Source organism: Equus caballus, chromosome 2 (assembly GCF_041296265.1).
Source record: "Equus caballus isolate H_3958 breed thoroughbred chromosome 2, TB-T2T, whole genome shotgun sequence".
In the NCBI taxonomy this organism is placed as follows: Eukaryota; Metazoa; Chordata; class Mammalia; order Perissodactyla; family Equidae; genus Equus; species Equus caballus.
In genome coordinates, this window is record NC_091685.1 from 82,957,084 (window position 1) to 82,978,914 (window position 21,831).

Below are 21,831 nucleotides of genomic sequence, written 5' to 3' on the forward strand. Positions count from 1 at the left end.
ATTTGCTAAGGAAAAGACTGAGCAAATCTATAAAATATGACAGCCTCAGAAGACATGTCTATAAAACTCTTTATAGGGATGTACAAAATAAATATTGCTGAAAGCAAAAATTAATAATTATGATAAAGTAGAATATTTAAGTCTATTTGATGATTATAGTTCTAATTCTGAACTTTTTGGCTGTGTCTGCACAACACAAAGTGGAAGGCAGATTGGTTTCCATCCATGTTATTTCAGCAAAAGAAACAGAAAATATAAATAATGGGCTCCTCTGGATAAAGGTCTTCAAAATTTCCAAAATTAACACTCTACAATAATAACATTATTCAATCTGTTATTTAACCAAATAAATGTTCAACACATGGATCTCTTGTTTAAATTTGTTCTGCCAATTGTTTTAGGCTACTTTGACTCACTTTGTGCCAGGCAAATAGCAGAATTTATTTGTTCATTTATTCAATCAATATTAGCTAATATAAGAAATTATTGGGGGCCAGCCCCATGGCTGAGTGGTTAAAGTTCAGCATGCTCTGCTTCAGCCACCCAGGTTTGCAGGTTCGGATCCCAGGTGCTGACCTACTCCACTCATCAGCCATGCTATGGAGGCATCCCACATACAAAATAGATGAAGACTAGCATAGGTGTTAGCTCAGGGCTAATCTTCCTCAAGCAAAACAAGAGGAAGATTGGTAACAGAGGTTAGATCAGGGCAAATCTTCCTCACGCTCCCCCCCCAAAAAGAAATTATTTATTTATGTATTCACTATTTATCGAGTGTCTTTTGTCTTCTGTATTTTACGAAAAATGAAGACATAGGACACATTATTCCTGATTTTAAGAGGTTTAGAGTCCATTCAAGAATAAGAAAAATACAAACAATAATTGTTTAATTACAGGAAAGAAGCTACCAGATTTAAGTAACAAACAAATGATAGAGATGAAAGATCTAGATTGAAAAGAGGGCACCAAGTGAGTCAGACTAGCCATAAAAGGTGCTGATTAGAAGATAAGAGATCAAGCTCAGGGATCAATAGTAGAGGCAAAGACTCCATGATGAGAATTAGTTGAATCTGGTCCCTGCAATAAGTACTCTGTGCTAGCTTCTGCAATGAGTCTGTGCAGGAGAGCAGCAGCAGATTATGTTAGAATTTATTAAATATTTGATCATAATCCTCAAATAATCTGTAAGAAAGTTCTTCCTTTTCTAACATCCTTCCCCTCAGGTGTTTTCAACTTGATACAATCACGTAACTACTGATGGGACCTAGAGAAGTTTAGGGTCTGATATTTGGAAGGCATTCAGTGTTTATTAAATAGATACATTAAGGATACTTACTGAGCTAAGCCACATGTGTAGCCTTTATGCAAATGAGAAAATAACATCCTTGCATTAGTTGTCCTAAAATGCAAGATAGAGTTGGGGCTGTTTCCAACGGGCTGTCACATCTTGATAGCGGTGTTTGAGGATTAGTGTAGCGGGGCCATGAAAGATAAAACAGGGTACAGAGAAGAGCGTAGAGAGCAAACAGAGTCCCTTAAAGTTTCACCTTGAGAAAAATGGCATCCCTTACTCTTGCAAAGTGAAGTGCTGAGAAAGACTAATTAAATTTTTAATTAATGAGTGCTACACTTGTCTCTTGAGTGATATATGGTAGTCTATATTTTACTTCTGAGCTGTCTTCTAATGATCTATCCTGTATGTCTCTGTTCCTTAGGTGAACTGAAAGTCACTGGAAGTGAATTTTGGACTTTATTCCAAAATCATCTTTTAAATAATTCTCTAAAAATATCTACGCATTGTCTAAGAAAATCAATTAATCGGGCTAAATACATGGTTTTATAAAAAAATAAATAACATTCTCACCACAATTAGATACAAAAATAGGTGTCACAACTTAAATGCAATATAAAATTGCTTTTATAACACACTGCTGTTACTAGGAATAAAAGAATAAATATTTTAAATCATTTTTTCTCTAGTCTGAGGTATTCCCTGAAAAATTATACTGTGCTTCAAGCATTCATTAGTAGGCTTTCAATTCAAACGTTGTACAATTACTTAAGAAAAACATAAGTATCTCAAAAAAAAGAAAAAGAAAAAAACTTGGACCTTCCTTCTCCTACCTGAAGTACCATTTCAGTATGTGGTTTTTCAAAAAGGGCACAAATCTAATATTGTGAAACATCAAAAAGCAACTAGACTTTATCGAAAGTCTTTCGAGAAGCTGAGGCACAATTATGTCACACATCACTCAGGAAATCTACCGATCACACTTCACAGCCATCTTAAACTCCAGCTCATCCTGGAGAGCAGCCACTCTCCAAATCTTTCTTTTCCACTTTTTTCAAGACAGGAGGCTGTCTGTACCCCTTCTCACTCTTCCTTCCCCTTTCTCCTTGTTACATACCTTTTCAGGGAGCTCTGCTGCCCTATTTTATGAAAATCAATTTTGCTTTTTACATTTCTCTTCTCCACACATCACAAAATTAGCCCAACCAAGAAAACAAAAATTCTCCTCAGGAAACTGGAAGAAAAAAACCTGTGAACATTTAAATATTTTTGAATGCTCATACATATAAGCATATTAGGGAAAAAAATGTTGCTCTAGAGTAGTCATCATATAAAACCTTTTTCCAGGTGGTATCCAAGTTGTTGTTCAGGGTGAGTATATTAATTCTTCCAAGTCCGTAAGTATTAACGCAGTATTAAAGTTAAATTTGAATTGCAAAATTACATAGGCACTGAAATCACTGATTTAACAAAACCTTGGAATGTGGATATTTTATACTAGGAGAGAGCATGCATTTTTTCCTTAGAGTTATTCCTTATTTTTCAGTTTTAATGTTACTTTCACTACCCTCTAGTTAAAATTTTGATAATTAAAAATATTAAGTTAATTGTAATCTTACCATTGTTGTCTCTTGAATGGATCCAAAGCTGTTGATAAAAATGTTGACTACCACATCAACAGGAATGCCTATGAATAAAAATTAAGGATTTATTTAGTAGCTTTAAAAATTTGGTCAGAATCTTCATATTTTTATGGTTTATGCATTTCATTTTTATATTATTTTCCAATCCACAAGATATAAAATTATAAATCTATGCTCTCAGTATACCACGTTCACAACTGCTAGTAACTTATTTTTCTAAGTAGGGATCACAACGCAAATCAAAAATGAGTTGTATTTCATGTTATTTATTCAGAAATATTTATCTCAAATTGTAGAGATTCTGGGAAAATACATTTACCTTTTAAAAAATTTTAAATTGGGCTGATGCATTTACTTTAAGAAAACGTACACTACTCTTTTAAAAACATCATTTAAAAATATGGTCTAATTTTTTGCATTTTTATAATCATTTCAAATTCTTACTTTAATTGGTAAAGCAGTATTCAATACATTTTACTTCCAATTACTTTACTTAGATTTTTAATTCACGAAAATGCGAAGTTAATCAGACATATAACAGAGTCATTATAAAGATTTTTGCCTGACCTGTTGGAAAATAATTTGAAAGTTCATGGAGTGAGAACTAAGGTATAATGTTGCAAATTTCTTTCTTGCTTTTCTTTTTTTTTCTTTACTCATTGTGGGCTGCTGGTTGGGCTAACAAAGGAAAAATGTGAATTTAGCCTTTTAGCCACATAACCACTGACTGATGAAAACCAGGTGGTGAATCAATATACGGTAGACATGTGACAACTCAGACCAGGGCTGTTGTTGAAAGTAACTGAATCGGTTCTGGTAATGAACAAAATCCCTGTTTTTACAACATAGTTGTATAACTTCAGTTGACTAGAAGCAGCTGCAGACTTTTTTTCTTCTTTAAAGGATAAAAAAAAAAATCCAGCCTTACAATGTTAAGCTGATCTACCTTAATACTTGTCCTTAACCAGCAACAAGGATTACAGTTTTTTAGAGGAGATTTTTTTCATAAAACTTTTCCTAACTCATCAAGAGGATGAAAAAAAAGAAAGAAAAACAAAAAGTTTGTACAGCTATACAATCTTCTCATGACTTTTATTGTCAAGTGTGGTCTTGGTTCTCAAAAGATGTGTTAAACGGTATCTATCCTTAAATGAGTACATCGACATTCTCCTACAAACTATGACTGTGGTGTCTGTGAATGAAAGCCAGATCTGTATCCAGAGCCTGAATTTTAAATTACTAAGGTTAAGAATACTAAGTACTTAGAACACTCATTACAGAGTTTAGCCTATTAATTCACAACATGCCTTTAAAAAAGAAAAAACTGGAAACCATATAAAACTATTAGAACTAATATTTTGCTTATCTTTGAACATTTTTTGGCCTTACATTGCTCTGATCTAAGCACATTACAGGACAGTAGATGTCAATTTGAAATACTACTATTTTAAACATCACAAATAAATAATTTTATACAGATAAAGTTAATTTTTAAATGCAAAGAATGAAGATATTTGGAGGAGGGAGAAACAAACCTTTGAAATTTGGTCTGATCCTGGGATCATAACTGACCAGTAGCCTATTCAAGATATTGCTAGTGGAGTTGGCGGGTACTCGTGCAAGGTCCTCTGCAGACTGCTGGCTGTAAGAGAAAAAGCAATACAAAACCTTGATAAGCATTTAAAAATAGCAAGCCACAGGAATGGGTGATTTTCATCAGAGAAAAGACTTTGCTTTTTGATACAAATCCACCAGTATACATGGTTTTTCCAAATAGAAGCATATGAAAAATAGTAGACATTGTCAGAAGCCAAAAGATATTTGTCATAAAAAATAAAAACAAACAAAAAAGTCTTTTAGCACTTAATTTTACCAAATGCATGAAACATTGTCCTAAATACTCCACGTTACTTTCTTTTAAATAAAATTAAGCAGACATCTTACTTGTCCTGAAGCAAGTTGCAGTCAAAATCTAGACAAGCACAAAGGAAGCACAGACAATGTGATAGCAGCAAAAGGAAAAGCAGCAAAAAATAAGTTGCAAATAATGTATAATATTAGACTTCTGCCCAAGCAAAGGAGTATGTGAATCTTATAAGATGATATGGCCAGAGAGATGGTCTAAGAATTCATAAAACAATCATGCCAATGTCTATAAAATGATATTGCCCAAGAAATACACAATAAATGTTCTCCTTATTGAGTGAAATGTTAGTCCAGGAGGGGAACTGGTAAAAGAAGTTTCTCTATTATCAGATCAATCAAACAAGGAAAATACTCTACAAAGCTATAAGACACAGATACCTCTTTCTTCAACAGTGTATATATAAATTCACGTCAACTATCAAAAGGGAAAAACTGCCAGATTTTTCTATTTTTAATTAACTTTGAACAATGAATCTTGACTAAATTGGTAGTTGCTTGAGTGCACATAAAAAAAAAAACACTTCCTTGGAAGCCAATGGAAAATGTTTTGTTGTTTACTGTTTGTTTGGATTTGTTTTGCCACTCATAAAGTGTAATTATATAATCAATTTCCAATACAAAAAAAATCCATGATAATCACAAGGAAGATTAAAACTATCCTTGGAGCATCTAGCACTGTTTATTCTGTATTGATGTGGTAAAAGTATTAATTTCATAAATAATATTAATTTATATGACATTGATTTATTAAAACATATTAAATTAATGATATTAATTAAATGATAAGCATTAAATTAAATGATATTAATTTATATGAAGCAAACTTAGATGTAATGGGCATGGCTTTGCTTTGAAATCCCAGCTTTTACCTGCCAGGCAATTCTATTCTGAGTTAATTATCATACAATCTGCACATAGGATACAACCATTACAGGTGAAATCTGACAGATATTAAGAAGTTTATGAAAACAATAAAAATACTACGAATTGATACAGACAAGCTTTTCAAGTAGATATCATGCAGAGTCCAAAACATTAAAGAAAAAAATGAAAATCAATTAGTAAAACCTCCCAAAGTTGCCGAAGATTATAAAGATTTTTTGAATTGCTTCTCATGGCCTTATCAGCTCTGATGTCACAGCTGCAGGGGCTTGGGGACTGGTAACGAGATTTTCCATTTCACTGCAGGTAAAATCATAACCTCCTTAGAGTCAACTGTCATCCCTTATCAAAAGACAGAAATCTCTAAAGAGAATGAGGGTATGTGGGAAAATTGGATATTAGGATGCAAATTAGTATTCAAGCACATCTACAAGTTTTTGCATTCAAGGGAGGAAAACAGAATTGATTGGTTATAAAATACACTTGTACTGAATCAATTAAGGACTGTTATTACTGTGTTTCTTGACATAAAATCCCTCACAAGTACATTCCCTCTAAGCAATGAAATGACTAGACAACATAAAGACAATTAACACTAATTTCTGTAGTAGAGAACTTTCCAGACTAATTTTTTTCTTCCAGCTGTGAAGTGTGGTGGAATATGTCATCCTATAATACGCCTCTTTGGCATAAAGATTATTTCAAGCTAAAGGCTCTTGAAAAACAGCAAATGCAGAGAGTGGCTTTCTCTGAACTATTCTTATCTGCCTACAGACAGATCCTCCAAAACAAGCTCGATTGTCATAAATCTGCTCCCTGGGAGTTTCATTGACTAGGGAAGATTGACTTATATCACAGGACAGGACACTGGAAGTGAACACCACACCCAGACATTTAGTCACAAACTATTATACCTCCCATCTATTCCTCTAAGGGCCCAATTGTCTTTCCTAAAAATCATTTACTCTCCCTTTAAAGACATACATCCCTCCTACTTTTCACCTGTTAAGATGGTACATAAACTCTTAAATCTCACCACTCTTTTGGGTATTTACTTACAGCTATAAATTCAGTCAATCAAAACTCATATTCTAGCCTTTCTAACTCACCACCAAATTTTGTCCTTCCTCCATTCACTGGTTCCGAATCAGTCCCCCTGCCTGGAATGCTGTAACTTCCACTCCTCATTGTGCTAATCTAAACCCAACCTGTCCTTTCAGATTACCTTTCTAAAATATGGCCTCAATCACCCCAGTTTACCCTAATGAACAGAAACTGATAAATATGCTGTTTGGCAATTATTCTGTAGCTTTTTTTCATATCCATGTGCATATTACCAACTAGACTGAATGCAGACAGTATGAGTCTTGACGAAATCCTGGCTTCTCTATTTTTGTAATTCCCTATCCTGCTTGTATAGTATTAAATACACATTGCTTCAAGCACTTGGCCATGTGCTGGCTTGTCTAAGTTGACTTCAGCTCAGGGTGACTGTGTGTGCTATCAAGGTAGCAGTTCCACATGTCATTTCCAGATGAAGAAGAGCATTTATTCCTGACATGTCCTCTTATAAGAAAGGACTTGTTTTCCACCAGAATTTTCCCAGCGTTGGTCTTTGGTGAACCAATCACTAGCAACGAGGAAGAAACAATCATGATTGGCCCACATCTGGTACGGAATAGATATTGGGGAATCAACCATCATGTCCATTACATTCTTTCATTTGATTATCAGTCTCAGTTGGTTAAACAGGAGAGATATTAACCACACAGAGAACTGTTTTTCAGTGGAGAGATGGAGAAAAACCAGACTGGTAGAAGAGTGAGCAGTGGGTGAGTAAATGGAACAATAGCGTACATGGTATATGCAGAAACCAAGACAGAGCAGGGTTAAAAGATCTTTCTAAGGCAGGAAAGAATGAAACGTAGTAATCCTGGTCCTGGTTATCATTTCACAATAAGCCTGCCATAATGGAAATGGAGTAGTATCTATCTTCTTATCCATTCATATATTGCTTTAGGATATATATCTTTCTCTCCTATTTTTATATATAAAACATTACACCTTAGGTTGTATTAGTCTTTGAAAATCATTAGTCCTGGAAAATCTGAATTTGCCCTTTCTTCAACTTATCAGAGTCACTCTTTCCTCTAGCCATCTCCAAATGTTAGTGTTTCTCTCCATAGTTTAGAAAGAAAATTCTTATGTGTGAACAACAAAAGTTCAATGTTAGTTGACAAAAATCTCTTGAAATAAAAAGAAGAGTATATCAAGTATGTTATAGCCCCTTTTCTTTTATTCTCATTTGTGTCAATATATATTTTCATGTCCCTGCTGCAAGCAACCTGAGAGAATATTTAATCAACACTTCACTTCCTTTATATTAGAAATCCAAAGACATTTTAAAATTTAACTGAAATCTCTTGTGGTTTATATCCACATGCACGAATTCCAGGATTTTTTTCAACCTCAAAAAAATATAGAAATCCTTTTTTTAGCTTAGTCAATACAAAAATAACATTGAAGTCATCTCTACACATTAAAATATATTTTGAGAGCCTGATAGCTATGCCACTTTCTTTGAAAGAGCTGAAACAATTTGCATGTGCTTATTTTCCTATGTCTGCACTTTACTACATATAACCTTATAATTTGGAAAGTGACCAGTATTATTTACAGAAAATAAGCAGAAATAAGATGAGTTAAATGATTTTAATTAAGTTACACACTTAACGCCTATTTCATTATTAGAGTTTTCATAGTCTGAATCTCAGTCCAATGCTTTATCCATTTGACTATGCCATTTTGTTTTATTTCAAGAAATCTATCAACAATTCTGATATTATTGCAAAACAAGATTTATTTCATGGAAATATGATATTAATTTAAGAAAATAACTTATTCTACTCAGGCAAAGTGATCAAATGACTAGAGAAAATAATGTTTTATATCAAAAGCCTTTTTACAACTAGTCCTCTTTTGTTCCTTTGCCTAAACTTGAACTGATGTCATTACTAATATGTAAAGTTATGCAAGGAATGTATCAGGCTGTATAGCGATATGATGTAATGTTTTCCAACACTAGAGAAAAAATTCAGTAATTTCTTTCCAAAGAGGGATGCTCAGTTTTCCATTAACTGTAGAACGTTCTTATTCTTACATGACCCTTTAGTGACCACACTGCACAGTTCCATTTCAAAACTGGTGTATACGAGCATATTGTCTTAATCCTCTCCTTCAAACCAGGAATCTGACTCCAAAAGGATTGTTTCATATTTCTATAGAGTTATAAACACAATGACAATGGTCAAAGGTCTTCTCAGACTTGAATGGCATATGCTCGCCTGAGTAATCTCAGCGTGGGAGCTGCAAAGTCTTCAGCTGGACATCAACTGAAGTAAGAACAAAGCAGCAAGGAAAGAACAAGGGATGTAAAATGCGTAGGATGTATTATTTCTCCTCTTTACTCTAGGGCAGTGATTCTTTACCTCTTCTTTAGGTCACAGACACTGCTGAGAATCTGATAAAGGCTCTGTTCTTCCCTGAAAAAATGCACATAAAGTTTGCAGTGCTGAGGGTTCCTAGGCTTGTGGTCCACAGGTTAAGAAACCTTCCTTCATGGAAACAAATGCTGTCATTCTCATCTAGAGTGACATAAGAAAAGATCAAAAAAAAATACGTATCTTGTGAGTGACAGAAAGTAAGCTCAAAAAACAATAAATAATGGGGGACCCAGCCCAGTGGCGCAGCAGTTAAGTTCACACGTTCCACTTCGGCAGCCCAGGCTTCGATGGTTCAGATCCCAGGTGTGGACCTATGTACCGCTTATCAAGCCATACTGTGGCAGGTGTCCCAAATATAAAGTAGAGGAAGATGGGCACGGATGTTAGCTCAGAGTCAGTCTTCCTCAGCAAAAAGAGGACGATTGGTGGCAGATGTTAGCTCAGGGCTAATCTTCCTCAAAAATAAATAAATAATGGGACTATGTCAAAGGGACACAGGAGCCAACTGAAAGAGCTCCCCATAGCCAAATCTAGAATGATTTGAGCAATAAAATAAAGTAGTATTGGGTTATAATTCAGAGTACAAAATAAAAATCCATGATTCCGTACAAATATAAATAAATGATTGATTGAATAAGCAAATAAGTGGTACAGAACAGAAAAATCTCCCATGTGGAATTCTAAATAACTGGTGTAGATCTGCTCTCAAATGATGGAGCTTAACTCCCCAATCCTTAGTGTGGAGCTGTGCTTAGTGACTTCCTTCCAAAAAGTATAGTATGGAAAAGGAGAAAAAGGAGAAGTTTTTACCTGCCAAGTACTACCTCAGCCAGGTGATTAAGGTTAATCTCTATAGTGATAAGTCATATTGATTCCATGTACCTTCAATAAGGTGATGAGAATGGCATTTTTAAACCCGTATTATTCCTCCCCAAAACACATAATCTCAAGACTAATCATGAAAAAAAATCAGACAAATCCCTATGGAGTGATATTCCACAAAATACCTAATACTCCTCAAAACTCTTATGATCATGAAAAACAAAGTAAGTCTGAGAACTGTCACAGCCAAGAGGAGCCTAAGGAGACACGACACTAGATGTAATGTACTATCCTGAATGGGATCCTGGAGCAGAAAAAGGACATTAGGTAAAAATGAAGGACATCTGAACAAGGTATAGACTTTAGTTAGTAACAATGTGTCAATCTTGGCTGTTTCATTATAAAATATGTACCATACTAATATAAGATGTTAATAATAAGGAAAGTAGGTACAGGGTATTGGGAACTCTGTAGTGTTTTGGAAATTTTTCTATGAATTTAAAACTGTTCTAAAATTAAAAGTTTGAGGAAAAAAAGAGGACAGGGCCAAAGACTGGACCAATACATCATCAAAGAAAATATATGGATGGCAAATAAGCATCTGAAAGGAGCTCCACATCATAAGTCATCAGGGAAAAGCAAATTAAAACAAAAATAAGATACTACCGCACGTCCATTAGAATGGTCAAAATCCAGGACACCGGCAACATCAAATGCTGGCGAGAATGTGGAACAATAGGAACTCTCATTCATTGCTGGTGAGAACTTGAAATGGTACAGCCACTTTGGAAGACAGCGGTGGTTTCTTACAAAATGAAATATACTCTTACTATATGATCCACTAATAGTGCTCCATGGTCTTTACCCAAAGGAGATGAAAACTTATGTCCACACAAAACCTGCACAGGATGTTTATAGCAGCTTTACCCATAATTGCCAAAACTTGGAAGCAATCCAGATGTCCTTCAGAAGGTGAATGGATAAACTGTGGTATATCCAGACAGTGGAATATTCTTCAGCATTAAAAAGAAATGATCTGTCAAGCAATGAAAAGCTATGGAGAAAACTGATATGCATATTTGTAAGTGAAAGAAGCCAATCTGAAAATGCTACATACTGTATAGTTCCAACTATATGACATTGTGGAAAATGCAAAACTATGGAGACAGTTAAAAAACCAGTGGTTGCCAGGGTTTGAAGGTGGAGTATAGAGGATTTCAGGGCAGTGAAAATACTCTGTATGATACAATAATGATGGATACATGTCATTATACATTTGTCCAAATCCATAGAATGTTCAACATCAAGAGTGAATCCTAGGGGCTGGCCCCGTGGCCAAGTGGTTAAGTCCAAGCGCTCTGCTGCGGTGGCCCAGGGTTTCACCGGTTCGGATCCTGGGCGAGGACATGGCACTGCTCGTCAGGCCACGTTGAGGTGGTGTCCCACATGACACAACTAGAAGGATGTGCAACTAAGATTTACAACTATGTACCGGGGGGATTTGGGGAGATAAAACAGAAAAAAAAAAAAAGAATGAATCCTAAGTAAATTATAGATTTTGGGTGATTACAATGTGTCAATGTAAGTTCATCAATTGTAACAAATGTACCATTCTGGGGGGCATGTTGATAATGGGAGAGGCTATGCCATTGTAGGGGCAGGGGGTACATGGGAAATCCCTGCACTTTCCTCTCAATTTTGCTGTGAATCTAAAACTTCTCCGAAAAAATAAAGTAAAAACAAGAGCAGGAGAGAAGCTAAAAGATTCATGAGAGGCAATCTCACTCTCTTATTCCAAAATCCACAGCCTTAACTGGAGGCAAACTGTGTATACGATCATATAGAACTGACATTTTGATCAGACAGTAAGGCTGGGGATTATGAAAAAACACGGCTACAAGTTTGTACATGTCAACTTACTAAAAGGGCAGTATCCCATTTTCATCTACATAGAAGAATCTTTAGTTAGATAATCAGCCAGATACACACACAAAGACAAACACTTCGTATATTCAGGTAATAAATTAAGTCAGTAGTTAATTTAGGAATCCAGATGATTATGGAATTATTACAGAATATTTTCATTTGTTTTGTATTTGCCTAACTATAGTATAATTTATAACCTCTCTTGACAGCTTCTGTATTTTTTTTCCAGTCTGTTTTTCTAGATCAAAGTGTGAACAGAAGGCTTATAAATACATACAAGATTAGGTGAGTTTAATTAGTTTATATTTATTTGAAAAGAGTGTGTTTATGGGTATATGTGTATGTGTGTGGCAAAGTCTGTCAGATTATAATAGGCCAAGAATCGTAATTAAGAATAGTGTTCCACAAAATTCATTTTATTAATCCCCCCAATTGGGCTTAAGGAACTGGATCCCATGGAAACATCTTCAAATGTTGTCTATCTTTACTATGCAATTACATCATCCATAGCCCAAATAAAAATATTTTTCACAAAGTAGAAACATCTATTTGGAGAGATGCTGGATTTTGGAAATTAGCAATTTCCAAATGTCATCAAAGGCTATGGTCTTTTTTAACTTCATATCACATGTGAGATTACCCATCCTAGGAATACTCAAGTATCTCCTATTTATATGGTATGTTTCTCAAACAGTGTAAGACACTCTACATTCTCATTACTTCTCATTTGTTTACTAATTTGTTACAAACCTCAAGACATAAGGAATTAAACTTAAACCTCAATCCAAACCAAACATTTACTGTGCAATTACTTTCCACACTATACAGAAACAGTATTACATCCTGGCCCAACAAATAAGAATCCATAGTTACACCTCTAACTCTGCTACTGACTATAACTGGAACAGTGCTTATCTTTCCTCACTTTTCTACACATAGCATAAATATAAAATGTTTCCTTTCTAGCCTAATAGAAATGGTAATACGATAAACCCCACACTCACACACACATCATAAAGTTGAGTTAAGTGTGGGTATAATTAAGACACACTTGTCTATGAGTCAAGAGACTGGTGTTCTAGCCCCAGAGAGACTGTAAGATTCCCACACGATACTGGGCAAATCACTCACCCTCTCTGAGCCTCTGTATACTCACCTGTCAATCAAAGGTTTACATGAGATGGTCTCTACGATCCCATTGCAGGGATAATCCGGTTCTACCTGTAGTGGATGCTGTGGTGCTGCATCCCTCAGAGGCCCCTTCAGAACTGAGGCTGCTGCCAGGGATGTTGGCTGCCTAAGGTTCTAAGCAGGATCTCTTCTGGAATAATCTTCAGCTGAAGGAGGATGTCTTGCCCCGGAGGCAACCCACATCCAGAGACTTTGATATGGGGATACAGAGGTCTCCAAATCCCTTTCTACTAATTGAGACAACTCTGAAAGGCCATCCCAGCTTCAGAGCTCCCTGTGGCATCAATTAAGGCCTCAGTTGCAACTGCATTGTTCCTGTGTTTGAATCTGCTTTTCTCACCCCTACGAGGTCTTGTTTCAAAAGCAATCCCTTTCTGCAAGTAAATCTTCATCTTGGAGGCTGTCTCTAAGAGAACTCAACTTGCAACATCAACTAAATAACAAGATTCCTTAAAGAGCAAAAGCTTAACCAATCATGCAACTACCAATATGCTAAATTTCTCTTTTACTTTACTCATTCCTGAATTCATTTAAGAAAGTTCTTGAGCATTTACTACGTGCCATGCACAGTGCACTGTGCAGGTTGCGCATTTAAGAAGCAAACACAAACGTTGGTTATTCTGATATAAAAGTAGTATTTAAGGCCATGGGTTCAGATGAATTTGTCTAGTGATTCTCAGCCTTGGCTGTGCATTGGAATCACCTGAGGAGCTCTGCAAACTATTGATGCCCAGCCCTACTACCCTCCTCCAGGTTTAATCAGTTTGGGATGAGGCCCAGGCATCAGGATTTTAAAAGCTCCTCAGATGTGTTGAATGGTCAGACCAATCACTTGTTAGAAAAGAGAGTTTACAGTGAGAAAAGGACATGGAATCAAAACATGAGGAACTCCAATATTCAGTGAGCAGATGGAGGAAGACAAGCCAACAATTAAGACAGAGAATACACAGCTCAAGGGGAAGGAGGAAATCCAGAAGTGTGTGGTGTCAACAGAACTCAGGGATAGAGTATTTTATGGAAGGGTTGGTTAACAGGATCGAAAGCCACTGAGAGGTTAAGGTGAGGACTGAAAACTCTCCATGGGATTTAGCAAAAGGGAAGGCTATTTTTCAGCTGAGAAAGAGACAGAAGCCAGACTGGATTGGAGAGGCTAGTGAGCGGTAGGCGAGGAAATGGAATGAGGAGTACCTCTACTGAAAAGTGTGACTAGGACTGACTTCAGCAAGATGGAATAGGGAGCTCTGGCCTCTCCTTCCCCTCATGGACACACAGACTCAATGGCAATGCATGGATCAATTCCCTTTGTCAAAAATCCAGAAACTAACGAGAGGCTTCTACACTCGACCAGCCACGATGAAACAGCAGGAAAAGTGGAGAACACTCTCGCCATAATCGCCAGCCCTAGGGGCAGCACAGCACAGACCATCCAGAAGGAACCCTCAGCTCCCAGCCTCTCTCTGAGGAGGGAAAGAGTCAGACTGCACATCTAACAGCTCACTGCTACCCTAAGGACTGGCTTCTACCTCGCCTGTCTCGGAGAAACAAGGGGGCATACATTAGTCCCCTGGGGACTACAGAGAACAAAGCAGCAGCTGGAACAACCAGCATTCACCACAGCCACCTCCCCTGGCCATCAACTCAGGACAGGGTGATTGGGCTATAAACCCCAGCTCCTTCCTATATCTGCACTCCCACGTCACTGCAGGACTATTCACAATAGCCACGGTGTGGAAAAAACCTAAATATCCATTGACAGATGCATGGAGACAAAAAACGTAGTATATGCATACAAGGGAATAGTATTCAGCCATGAAAAAGAAAGGAATTCTGCAATATGCAACAACATGAATGAACCTGGAGGACATTATGCTAAGTGAAATAAGCCAGTGACAGAAGCACAAATATGGCCTGATTCCACTTATATGAGGTATCTAAAATAGTCAAACTCATAGAAGCAAAGGAAAAAATAGTGGTTGGCTGGAGTGAGGGGGCAATGGAAAGTTACTAATCAACAGGTAAAAAATTTTAGTTATGCAAGATAAATATGTTCTAGAGATCTGCTGTAAAACATTGTGCCTACAGATAACATTACTGTATTGTACATTTAAAAATCTGTTAAGAGGGTAGATCTCATGTTAAGTGTTCTTATCACAGTAAATAAAAACAAAAAATTTAAATACAATTTCAACAACAACCACCTCAAAAAGAAATTCCATACTGTATGTATATGAAGTTTTAACTAAGTGATTGGTCAATTTAATATAGAAAAACATCAGTCAAATTACAAATTAGTTTCCTTCTTTTTTTTTTTTTACTGAACCAAATGGCTGATGATTTAAACTATTTGCATAGCTATCACTTGGAAATAAAATTCGATTTCTTGGTTTTCTTCTAAGGAGAATCTGGCACATGAAAAGATAGACATCAACAAGAGTAAACGTCATTGGATATAACTCCTAAAAACTTCAACCTCGAAAATTCATCAAATGAATCAATTTTTTTTACTCCTCAAAAAACAAAAGTTTGACCATATGCACTCTAGAAAAGGATAGTGACAACTAGAGATAGATGTGGGTTTTAGAGACATGTTGGCATTTTTCTTTATATTAGGCTGTACTGGAAAACCTGAATATATTATAAAAGACACAGTTGAGTACAAAAACTTGAAAAAGTTAATCCCAACTTCAGATTTCCCCCCAAAATAGGAGTCAATGAGATCTAAATCAGGGGTTAAAGAATGAGCTGTAGATGGGAGAAGGAGAGCTCCTTCCTTGTAATGAGGGAAAGGAATAGAGCGAGATGGCAGTGTAGGCAGGATTGTATGGCTGGTAGGGAAAAGTCAAGTCAGATAGATTTAGTTTCCTCCTTAAAAGTTTCAAGCTAATAATTCGGAACAACCTTCTTGTGTACTTGACAAAAAGTAAGAGTTCTTACATGAGCACCTAGAAGATAAAAAATGAAATATACTGCGCTGAATTTAAAATAACTCAGAACTTTGAAGATAACCCAAAATTCATCAGTGTGACTGATTTTGAAATATATGTTTTAAAGGTATTATGATACAGTATCCAGTACTGTTAGCAAATGATTTATGACATGATTAATATCATCTATCACATGTAATTTTCTGTATTTTGTTAACACTGATTTTTTGGGGGAGGGGAATATTCCTTGAATGTAAATTTTCAAAAGTAGAAATTATTTCTCCCTTACAAAACTCATACTTAATAGAAGTACACATTCAGAATATACTACACATGTAGTATTCAACAAATATTTAGTGAGTCATTCACAAAATACTTAGTAAGTGTCTACTACAACCAGACATTTTCCTAAACCCGGTAAAAATATCAGCAAACAAAACATACAAAAACACCTGCTCTCATGAAGCTCAACCCATAATTCACGGAGCAACTGGCCACAGGATAGGAATTAAAAGTCCCCAGGTCCCATTCCTTCAAGAGTACTATTCAGTGCTATGGTTTGTATTAGACATGTTTTCAAATAACCATTATCCCAGGTCTAGCCACACTGATGAAAAGGTTGTTATTCCAACATCGTGGTAAATAGCTTCACTCCTAATTAGTTTGTTTGCTTTGCCTTTTTTCCTATGTGTGATTATTTTTCTTGTTTACTTTTTCACTTAACATTTGAATACAAATTAGAAACGAAGTTGAGTCCATACTATGTCAGTGAAATCCCAGAATTTTGTATCTATAAGTGTGAAAATGGATAAGCTGATTCTAAAATTTGTATGGAAGTGCAAAGGACCTAGGATGGCCAAGGTAACACTGAAGGACAAAGCTAGAGGACCTGCAGGCATTCCACTACAGTAATAATAAAGTGTGTTACTGGCACAAGGTAAGAAGTAACAGACCAGTGGGACAGAAAAGAGAAGCAAGCAACTGATTTACAATAAAGGTACAACTGCAATTTAGTAGAGTATGGAAGTTCTTTTCAATAAATGTGCTGCATTAATTGGATATGCCTATTTTAAAAATGAGTCTTGACCATACCCCACATCATACACAAAGAATAAACTGAAGTCGATCATGGAATGAAATGTGAAACATAAAACAATAAAGCTTCTAGAAAAAAAACAAAATAGACTTCATGACCTTGGAGTACAGAAAGATTTCTTAAAGAAAACACCACAGCATTAACAATAAAAGATTAATAAATCAGATTTCACTAAAAATTACTTCAGTTCATCAAAAGACATCATTGAGAAAGTGAAAATGCATAACAAAGATTGGAGAAGAAATTTGTAGTACATATATCTGACAAAGAATCCTATCTAGAATGTGTAAAGAACTTCTACATATCAATAAGAAACAGAAAACAATTTTTTACCAAAGTGAGCAAACTCTTGGAAAAGTACTTTGCAAAAAAGGATAGCTAAAAGTTCTATGTATGTATAAAAAGGTGCTCAACAACATTAATCATCAGCGTAATGAAAATGAAAATCACAATGCAATATCAGTATACCCACACCAGAGTGCTAAAGTTAAAATGACTGCTGACAATATCAAGTTTGTTTGTTTGTTTTAGGAAGGTTGGCCCTGAGCTAATATCTGTTGCCAATCTTCCTTTATTTCTTTTCTCTCCAAAGCCCCAGTACATGGTTGTATATCCTAGTTGTAAGTCCTTCTAGTTCTTCTATGTGGGACACCGCCACAGCATGGCTTGATGAGTGGTGTGTAGGTCCACGCCCAGGATCCGAACTGGTAAACACTGGGCTGATGAAGTGGAGTGTGAAAACTTAACTCCTATGCCACCTGGCCAGCCTCAATATCAAGTTTTGATGAGGATGTGGAGCAACTGGAACTCTCATACATTGATGATGGGAACGTAATTGGAAAACTGTCCGTATCTTCTAAAGTCAATATTCATACACCCTAAAATACAGAAATTTCATTCTTGAATATATGCCCAAAAGATATAAATCCTTATGTTGACCAAAATACATGTATAAAAATGTTCACAACACTTTTAATAAACCCAAGTAGTGATATCAAACTGGAAACATTATGAATGTTCATTAACAGTAATAATAGTATTACAGTCACATGCCATATAACGACGTTTCAGTCAGCAATGGGCTGTATATACCACAGTAGTCCCATAAGACTAGTACCATATAGACTAGGCGTGCAGTAGGCTATACCATCTAGGTCTGTGTAAGTACACTCTATGATGTTCACACAATGATGAAATCACTTGACATATTTCTCAGAACATATCCCTGTCATTAAAAGATGCATAACTGTAGCCCTCTATCACCACTCTTATTTAACATAGTACTGGAGGTCCTGGCCAGAGCAATTAGGCAAGAAAAAAGAATAAAAGGAATCCAGATAGGGAGGGAAGAAGTGAAACTCTCGCTGTTTGCAGATGACATGATCTTATATATAGAAAACCCCAAAGAATCCATTGGAAAACTTTTAGAAGTAATCAACAACTACAGCAAAGTTGCAGGGTATAAAATCAATTTGCATAAATCAGTAGCATTTCTATACTCTAATAACAAACTAACAGAAAAAGAACTCAAGAACACAATACCATTCACAATCGCTACAAAAAGAATAAAATACCTCGGGGTGAATTTAACTAAGGAAGTGAAAGACCTATACAATGAAAATTACAAGGCTTTTCTGAAAGAAATGGATGATGACATAAAGAGATGGAAAGACATCCCATGTACATGGATTGGAAGAATAAACATAGTTAAGATGTCCATTCTACCTAAAGCAATCTACAGATTCAATGCTATCCCAATCAGAATCCCAAGGACATTCTTTACAGAATTAGAACAAAGAATCCTAAAATTCATATGGGGCAACAAAAGACCCCGAATTGCTAAAGCAATCCTGAGAAAAAAGAACAAAACTGGAGGCATCACAATCCCTGACTTCAAAACATACTACAAAGCTACAGTAATCAAAACAGCATGGTACTGGTAGAAAAACAGTTGCACAGATCAACGGAACAGAATTGAAAGCCCAGAAATAAAACCACACATCTACGGACAGCCTATCTTTGACAAAGGAGCTGATGGCATACAATGGAGAAAAGAAAGTCTTTTCAACAAATGGTGCTGAGAAAACTGCAAAGCCACGTGTAAAAGAATCAAAATTGACCATTCTTTCTCACCATTCACCAAAATAAACTCAAAATGGATCAAAGACCTAAAGGTGAGACCTGAAACCATAAGGCTTCTAGAAGAAAACATAGGCAGTACACTCTTTGACATCAGTATTAAAAGGATCTTTTCGGACACCATGTCTTCCCAGAGAAGGGAAACAATAGAAAGAATAAACAAATGGGATTTCATCAGATTAAAGAGCTTCTTCAAGGCAAATGAAAACAGGATTGAAACAAAAAAACAAACCGCTACCTGGGAAAAAATATTCGCAAGTCATACACCTGACAAAGGCTTAATATCCATAATATATAAAGAACTCACACAACTCAACAACAAAAAAATCAAACAATCCGATCAAAAAATGGGCAGGAAACATGAAAAGACATTTCTCCAAAGAAGATATACGGATGGCCAATAGGCACATGAAAAGATGTTCATCATCGCTGATCATCAGGGAAATGCAAATCAAAACTACACTAAGATATCACCTTACACCCATTAGAATGACAAAAATATCTAAAACTAATAGTAACAAATGTTGGAGAGGTTGTGGCGATAAAAGAACCCTCATACACCACTGGTGGGAATGCAAACTGGTGCAGCCACTATGGAAAACAGTATGGAGATTTCTCAAAAAATTAAAAATAGAACTACCATATGACCCAGCTATCCCACTACTGGGTATCTATCCAAAGAACCTGAAGTCAGCAATTCCAAAAGTCCCATGCATCCCCAATGTTCATTGCAGCATTATTTACAATAGCCAAGATGTGGAAGCAACCTAAGTGCCCATCAACAGATGACTGGATAAAGAAGATGTGGTATATACACACAATGGAATACTACTCAGCCATAAAAAAGGACAAAATCGTCCCATTTGCAACAACATGGATGCACCTTGAGGGAATTATGTTAAGTGAAATAAGCCAGATAGAGAAGGAAATCTCTGTATGACTCCACTCATTAAAAATGTAGACAAAGAGAACAGATTTGTGGCTACCAGGGGAAAGGTGGGGTGGGGGGTGGGCACAAAGGGTGAAGGGGTGCACCTACAATACAACTAACAAACAATAATGTACAACTGAAATTTCACAACATTGTAATATTGTAATATTATTAATAACTCAATAAAAATTAAAAAAAAAAAAAAGACGCACAACCTTAGTTGAACTTTATCTGAGCTCCTAGAACACTGGGATGGTTAAGAAATACCCTGACCCTTTTGTGTTTCGGGAAGCAACTTACTTCAAAGAACCTTTCCCCAAGTGACCCGGGTAAGACTCACAGATAACCTCTTGTTTACCCATGACGAGATCAGACATAGACCCTCTCAACAACCCTTTTCCGTCTTATAAATGAGTAGCTGAACTGTTTGTCCCCACTGACCATCTGAACTAGACGTCTGCTAAATTAACTTGAACAAACGTGAGTTAGGCTTCTCTCTTCCTCACAGGCCCTTCAATTTTCTCTTGCTCCTGAGGTTAAGCCATCATTGGAAAGCATAACTTCCTTAACAGACTCCTCCAAGAACTGGCTTACAGCAAAGAAAAACTGTTCAACTACGCCACCTGCTCATTGCACTTCCCGACATTTGGTTGCTTCTAGCCTCATTTATTCCTATAAAAGAATTCCTTCCTGCCTGATCTTTGAGATGCTTATAGGTCTTAAAGTCGGAGCATTCTCCCTATTGCAACAATCTTTTCAAATAAAGCCTCCTTACCTAGGTTTGGATTTGTTTCCACATTTAACAGTAAAGTGGACAAATACATTGCATATTCAAAACAATTAAATGCCACGCAGCAACGAAAAGGAAGGAACTACTGCTACACCAACAACATGGAGGAAATCTCACAGGTACTGTGTTGAACAAAAGAAGCCAGATACAAAAGAGTACATATTGCTAGGATTCCATTTATATGAAGGCCAAGAGCAGGTAAAACCAATCTAAGGTACTAAAAATCCGAACAGTGATTACTATTTGAGAGGAGGTGTTGACTGGGATATGACGTGGAAAATCTCTAAAGTACTAGAAATCTTCTGTATCTTGGTCTGAGAGGTGGATTCATGGGTATACACACATGTAAAAAGTCATTGAACTTTACCTTTAAGATCTGTGTACCTCCCTGAATCTAAGTTATACTTCAACGTTTAAAAAAATGCAGAAAAATCAAGTGCATAAATTTATGTGCCATAGTGCATAATAGCTCATCAAAATCTTGTGTAGAAAAAAGAGGTAGGTACTAATTGTGTAATTTACAAGCAAACATTTGATAAAGATACACGCATTTGTGCCTCGTGCAGTTAAAATGACGAGACAAGAAATGTTCCAATTCTTAGGCTGGTAATGGGTATGTTGATCTTTATTTTATTATCATTCTTTCAACTGTACATCATTGCTGTATATACTTTTTCTATATGGTTTTTAAATAATTTTTAAATTGTCAGCATATCATTTTGAGCCTTCCTAAACACATATACCAAAGGCAAGATCTCCTTCTTATT

The 21,831-nt window shown here is 36.1% G+C and overlaps 1 protein-coding gene across 5 annotated transcripts in view; it reads right to left on the reverse strand.

The window, feature by feature from the left end:
• GLRB (glycine receptor beta) overlaps positions 1-21,831 on the reverse strand; it is an 85,631-nt gene that overhangs the window by 43,332 nt on the left and 20,468 nt on the right. For 4 of the 5 annotated variants that reach the window (XM_023636387.2, XM_023636388.2, XM_023636389.2 and 1 more), the window contains exons 3-4: positions 4,470-4,576; positions 2,911-2,978 (exon numbers count right to left, since the gene is read on the reverse strand). In XM_023636387.2, the coding sequence (XP_023492155.1) occupies positions 2,911-2,978; positions 4,470-4,576 (175 nt within the window). Of the gene's footprint in view, positions 1-1,336; positions 1,447-2,910; positions 2,979-4,469; positions 4,577-21,831 lie in introns of all 5 variants that reach the window. The other variant, XM_070257415.1, reaches the window with a different exon arrangement.